The 6335-nt window shown below is 53.2% G+C and overlaps 1 protein-coding gene across 1 annotated transcript; it reads right to left on the minus strand.

The window, feature by feature from the left end:
* Positions 1–292: 292 nt before the first annotated feature.
* Gdf5 (growth differentiation factor 5) lies at positions 293–4871 on the minus strand. Its single transcript, XM_028888942.2, has 2 exons — positions 3905–4871; positions 293–1730 (listed from the first exon to the last, which is right to left on the minus strand). Exons 1-2 carry the CDS (start codon positions 4515–4517, stop codon positions 856–858), a joined length of 1488 nt encoding a protein of 495 aa, XP_028744775.1. The 5' UTR covers positions 4518–4871; the 3' UTR covers positions 293–855.
* Positions 4872–6335: the final 1464 nt, after the last annotated feature.

Below are 6335 nucleotides of genomic sequence, written 5' to 3' on the forward strand. Positions count from 1 at the left end.
AAGGCTTCATTTTGGAGACAATGAACTAAATTAAGGAATGTAAACTCTAGCTCTTTGCTAGGCCCCAATGGAGCAGAAGGAGCTGGGGACCAACAGGCCTTTGGAAGGATCGGGAATGGGGTTAGAGGTGAGCACTGGCCCTGACTGCCTTTCTGCTTCAGTTCCCAGGAGTGGGGGTAGGGTCCAAGCCTGAGAAACAGTTTATACCTGAGGCAACCTACCTTCTCTCTCAGGGTCAGCAATTCTTTAAGGGGTCTAGGTCCCCTGGAGTAAGCAAGAAATCTGCCACAACTTTAGGCATGAAGATTCAGCTTTTTATCTCATCAATGTACATTTTAGTCTAACAGTCTAATGGGCTCATACTCTTCACCCCCTACCCAAGTCCTTTCCCCTTCTCAACCAGCCCAGGCAATGAGCATCTCATCTGCCCTAGGGGTGGAAAGTCACCCAGCACAAAGGTGACTCAAAGAGGGGATGGCACTGTGGCTGTCCCATGAAGTGCTTAGGATAGCACCGGCTCCTGCGGAGAGTCTGAAAAGGAGGAAGCCCCGGGCAGGAGAGGTGGTGGACTGAGTCTCATTCAGGAACTCCTCTCCTGGGTCTCAGTCCCACTCAAGAGTCTGTTCTTTGGGCCTGTCGCTGCCTGTCAGAGGAGCAGAAGGGCAGGGGTCTTCAGATGGGGGACTCATTATCCCAGATCACACCCAGAGAGTATGCCTGCTGAGCTCTCCTTTCCGGAATGCAGGCTGTCGGGATACTTCCGGCCGCCGCTTCCCAGCCCCTCTGTGATTCCAGGAGCGTGTGGAGGGGTTTCTCTCTGGATGTGCCAGCCTGGAAGACAGAGGGCCAGTGCTGCTACCTGCAGCCACAAGACTCCACGACCATGTCCTCGTACTGTTTGTACACCACGTTGTTGGCAGAGTCAATGAAGAGGATGCTAATGGGGCTCAGCCGTGTGGGCACACAACAGGTGGGTGGGGTGGATTCAGGGTCCATAGAATTCATCAGGGTCTGGATGACTGCATGGTTTGTGGGCTCCAAGTGGGAGCGCAAGGGGAACTCGCATAGTCCTTCGCAGTGGAAGGCTTCATACTCAAGGGGTGCAATGATCCAGTCGTCCCAGCCCATGTCCTTGAAGTTGACATGCAAAGCCTTGCGACTGCAGCGAGCCTTGAGGTTCTTGCTGGGTCGCTTGCCCTGGCGATTGGCCAGTGGGGCCCGCCGTTTCCGCCGCTGGCTGAACAGGTATTCATACACAGTCTTGTCATCCTGGCCAGAGCGGGCCTTGATCTCGTTAAAGAACAGGTCCCGTTTCTTAGTACGACCAAACACTAGGAACAGGGCCTTCTCGTGGACTTGTCGGGCAGCGCGTTCAAAGCCCAGGCCACGGAGGTCCACAGCCCGGCCCCGTTCCCAGGCCTCCAGCTCCAGGCACAGCTGCGCTGAGTTCTTAAAATTTCGGAAGAGTTTCCAGATGTCGAACACCTCCCAGCCAGACCCATCCAGGCCTGGCACGGAGCGTACATCCAGCAAGGCTGCCGGCTGCCGACCGCTGGGGCAGCTGGACAGCTTCAGCTGGGCAACCCGCCCGCTACTGGGGACGGCTGGCTTGGCCATGTCCAAGGGCTTCTTCCGCAAGATCCGCAGTTCAGCCCCCAACAGCCCATCCTTCTCCAGAGCACTGATGTCAAACACGTACCTCTGCTTCCTGACCACAGGGCCTCGGTCATCTGGAGAAAATAGCCAGACGTCAATTCCTGTCACCTCACCACTGCAGCCTGCCACCTCTGGGCCTCCAGGGAGGACCCAGCTCTCTCCCACTCAAAAGAGATTTCTCTAACCTTTTCCCCACTATGGAGGAAGCCAACACCCAAACCACCAAGATCCCTTTTCCAAACGAAGGTAGGTGTGCCACTTCGTGGGATCTGAGTGCCCCCGCCGCTCGTGTTGAGGATATGCACATCAGCCTTATAACTGCCTTCTACCAGTGTCCACCCCATCCATGGTCCAGCATGATTATCTCCCATATGTAAGACAGGTGGTATGTGCGTCTAAATTACCCACTTTTCCGGAGGAGGAAACTGAAGCCCAGAGTAAATTCGGGGATTCATTTCATGTCATCTAGCTAGGGGAAAATAGAAATAGAACCGTAACCTAGAACTTTAATACTCCTTTCTGAGCTTCTTCCGCCTTAAGGAGCTCAGCGTTCTTGTTTCGGGCAAGGCACAGAGTTGGGCAGTAAATGATTTAGGTAATACAGCAAATTAATAACAAAGCCAATCTGTAACTCAACTTCCCTAGTTCCCAGTCTAACAGCTTTGTGTACATGAGTGCTCCAGTTTGTGTGTGTGTGAGTGTGTGTGAGTGTGTGTATGTGCAATTGGGTTCATGATTGAGTATAAGGTAATATATATGCTATTGGCATATGTAAGTACAGTTGGGCTTCCATGAATACCTGAAAAATGATGCTCTGTGTGTGTGTGTGTGTGTGTGTGTGTGTGATTCATTAACCATATGTATAACATATAAGGTGCTCTCTGTGTGTGTGTGCATGTATGTGATTCATTAACCATATGTATAAAATATAAGGTGCTCTGTGTGTGTGTGCATGTATGTGATTCATTAACCATATGTATAAAATATAAGGTTCTCTCTTTCTCTCTCTCTCTCTCTCTCTCTGTGCGTGTATGTGATTCATTAACCATATGTATAAAATATAAGGTGCTCTGTGTGTGTGTGTGTGTGTGTGTGTGTGTGTGTGTGTGTGTGTGTGAAACTCAGTGGTATCTCTGAATCAGCATGCCCTCCTTCCTAAATGCCAACGTGCCATTAGGGAATATTCAAATATTGCTCTAGAAGGTAACTAATTAGGCCTTTAAACTCTCCCTCTCCCCCTCCCCAAGCTCCCTTCGTGCTGGGGGGACACAAGGACTTATTTTATGAGCCCTAGAGGGGTCACAGCTTTCCCTGGCTGGGCAGGCAGCCAGGCCACCTCCCCCACCTCTGCCAGACCTGCTGCCTCTGTGCCTCCCCCACCCCGTCATTCCCCTACAGACCAGCTCTAATGAGGAGCCTCTCCCACTCTCTGGCCCCTCCCCCACCCTGCCCGCCAAAGTCCCAGGACTCAGAACCAGAGCCTGTGAACTTCAAGACCCCTCACCAGCTGCCAGCGGCCCAGCTAGCTCCGCACTGTGGCGAACCCGAGGCTCTGAGAAAGGAAGGGATTTGCTGAGAACACACAGCATGTCGAGAGGTAGAGTTGAGCCAGTAACACTAGGTGGGCAGACCTCCCGAGAAGCAAGGAAGACACGTATTCTCCCAGGTTACTGATGAAAACGGCGGGTATTAGGAAAGGACGAGAGGCATTCACATTTGAAGCTCTTGGACATCACCCAGTCCAATGCCCGTGTAGCGTACATACAGGAAAACATACCCCAGGGAAAAAGCTTTCTAGGGTTACAGTGTGAGTTAGACCCTGGGTCCGCTGTGACTCCAAGATGACACGCTTTCAGGCTTCACAGATCCTACCCCTTTGCCCCCTCTCTGAGGGTAAAGTGGAAGACCCACGGGGACCTAAGGTTGCTTTCTCTCTGCTATCTGAGGGAAACCTAGGGCGCAGAAACTTTAGCGTTGCAACCCACGCAGAGGTATGACCCAGTCATCAAGAGTGGATCTTGGATTCTAGTATCCAGCTGGCACATCTTAGCTCCTTTGGTGCCCATTCTGCACCTTGCAGAAGTTGGGCTTGGAGCTCCCTAGGTGCCCCTAGTGCTGGACTTGGTATGTATAAGTTCCAGACTCCCACCCTAGGCTGGATGCACACACTGTCCCCCACCTGCACACCCCAGGGCTTTGGAACTCCTGGGTCTGTGCAAATGCCCCTCCCCGCCACCCCACCCCTCACCTTGCCCTTTGTCAATAAAGCTGGTGATGGTGTTGGCCAGGCCAGCCTCCAACTTCACGCTGCTGTTGCGTCCCTTTCTGTCAGCATCGGACAGCGTCCTGTACAGCGAGAGCATGTATTCATGGGGTGTGATGGGGGGTGGGCGGAACGGCTCCTTGGGCTCTCGAGGGGTCCCAGGCTCCCTGGTCTTCTTCAGCAGGAAGGAACTGGGGGCAGATCCTGCTTTTGAGGATGCTTTGCCCCCAGGAAGCTGTCCTTTTGGGGTTACAGTCCGTGCTGCAGCTTGCCTAGTATGGGGAGGGGGTCCTGGCTTGGTTTCAGGCCCACCAGATCTGGGGGGCATCTTTCTGGGTTCATCCTTCTTGGGCTGTGTCTGCCCAGAGCTTCCCTTTGCCCTGGCATTGGTGGCCCCCCCACCATAGCCGTGACCCCCTGGCCTAAAGATGTTCCGGGCCAGGGGTGGCCTCTCCTTGGCCTCTGCTTTGGCCAACCCTGGCCTGGCCCCTGGGGGTCTCTGACCTAAGTCGGGGGCACCCAACACAGTGCAGATGAGTTCCAGGTCCAGCCAAGCCAGGTGCCAAAGCAAAAAAGTGAGGAGTTTGGGGAGTCTCATCCTCTGGCCAGCCGCTGACTGACACCACGGAGAAAGGCAGCGGCAGCGAAGGTGTCTCTGGCTTGGCAGGAAAAACCATGAAAGGAGGGGGTCTTCAGGAGCAGCGGGGGCAGCAGCGGGAGCAGCAGCAGGCAGGACTTTCTCCTCAGTCTGAGCGTCTTGAAGTCCGCCGGGCGTGTGTCTGTATCCAGTCCCATAGTGGAAACGCTCCCGTGTCCAGACGTGCACCGTCTCCAGTCAGCAGCTGAAAATAACTCGTTCTTGAAAGGAGAAAGCCGACCGCCCCCTTTCTCCCGCACAACTGACTGAGGGCTTGAAGGAGGCTTGTATAAGGCTGAGGGATTTTTCCAAGAAGGAAGAATGGCGTAATGCTGCCTGTGCGCTCCAGTTTTTTTTCCCTCTAATTTTGAATCCTTTCCAGTGAAAATACTTGCACACACACACACACACACACACACACACACACACACACACACACAAACCTGCAGGTGCTCAGAAAAATCTTTTACAAACCTGAACTCAGGAATTGGAAACGGAATTCCAACCCAAACCAATTTAATTACTCTCTGATGTCATGCTGTCTAAATTCATTTAAGTGCGATATATTTATGTGAAAAAAATCACCGCTGCCCTTTGGAGGCCACGGCTCACGGGGGCTCTTGGCTCAGAGCCCCACAGCGGGACTCAGGCTTAGGGGGCCTCCCCATCCCAGAGCAGACTCAGGGGTCTTCACCTCCACCTCCTGCAGCAGCCCACCCCACCACCCTGAACAGAGATGCTGAGGAGTGTGTTGTAGAGAATCTGCAGGCACTAAGCATACGAACTAAGTTTTCAGTGAAGTCCTAGGACTGTCTATAAAGCAGTTTCAATCCCTCTGTCTAGTCTGGGACCTGGGGTGTGTGTGTGTGTGTGTGTGTGTGTGTGTGTGTGTGTGTGTGTGTGTGTTGTTGGGGGGGCAGCACAGATGGCAGCATTTACCCATAGTTTCTTTGATTTTAATAAACCTGTGACCCAGAAACAGAAGAAAAAACAAAGTGCCCGCTGTACCACCCCCACCAAATGCCATTGGCTAAGCACTGCCATCCTGTAGCCCCTTGGTTGAAAACAGGTCCAGGGTGTTGTACTCAGCCACTATCCGGGCAAAGACCGCCAGTTTTCTTAGAAGAAGTTGGCTGAGGCCAGAGGCAGCAGCCCCAGCCTAAGGCAGCAGCGCCCCCTGCAGGAGGTTGAGAGAGCACGTTCTCATGGGCTGGTGAAGAAAACGGAATTCCTGCTCAACTCAAGAGTGTCCCTCGCCTTCCTTTTCTTCTTTTTTAGAGAAGGTCTCGTGTAACCCAAGCTGGCCTCAAACTCACCATGTACCCAAGGCTGGCCTTGAACTCCTGATCCTACACCTACCAGACCCTGAGATTACAGGCATGGGCTACCACCTAGCTTCAGGGGGTTCCGTAAAGTGCCTTGCTAAAGTACTTAAACACTCTCCCTGTGGAGAGCCGCGTTAGAGAGCCATAGGCAACTTACTCACGGTCATGGAGAAGAGGGAGGAGCTTCACGTGGAATAGCTTCATGTGGTGAAGGTAAAGGCCATGGGGATGAAACCCCAGGCCTCCCTCGAGCATAGTAGGCCAGCTATCTGCCGCAGAGCTTCGCCCCTGGTCCAAATTCTCTTCCTTTTCTTCTCTTGCGAGAGAGTCTCCTGTAGCAAAAGCTGGCGTTGGACTTGCGATGTTAGCTGAGGTTGTCCTCGAAGGCCTGATCCTCCTACCTCCTCCACTTCCTTGGTTACAGAGGGGATTACAGAACTGTACCACCTACTCT

Source organism: Peromyscus leucopus, chromosome 4 (assembly GCF_004664715.2).
Source record: "Peromyscus leucopus breed LL Stock chromosome 4, UCI_PerLeu_2.1, whole genome shotgun sequence".
Classification (NCBI taxonomy): domain Eukaryota; kingdom Metazoa; phylum Chordata; class Mammalia; order Rodentia; family Cricetidae; genus Peromyscus; species Peromyscus leucopus.

Bases quoted from the DNA above. Each gene is read 5' to 3' on its own strand.
- Gdf5 (XM_028888942.2), bottom strand. From the start codon at position 4,517: ATGAGACTCCCCAAACTCCTCACTTTTTTGCTTTGGCACCTGGCTTGG. The intron at 1,731-3,904 runs GTGAGGGGTGGG...TATTTTCTCCAG, and splicing joins CTTTATTGACAAAGGGCAAG to ATGACCGAGGCCCTGTGGTC.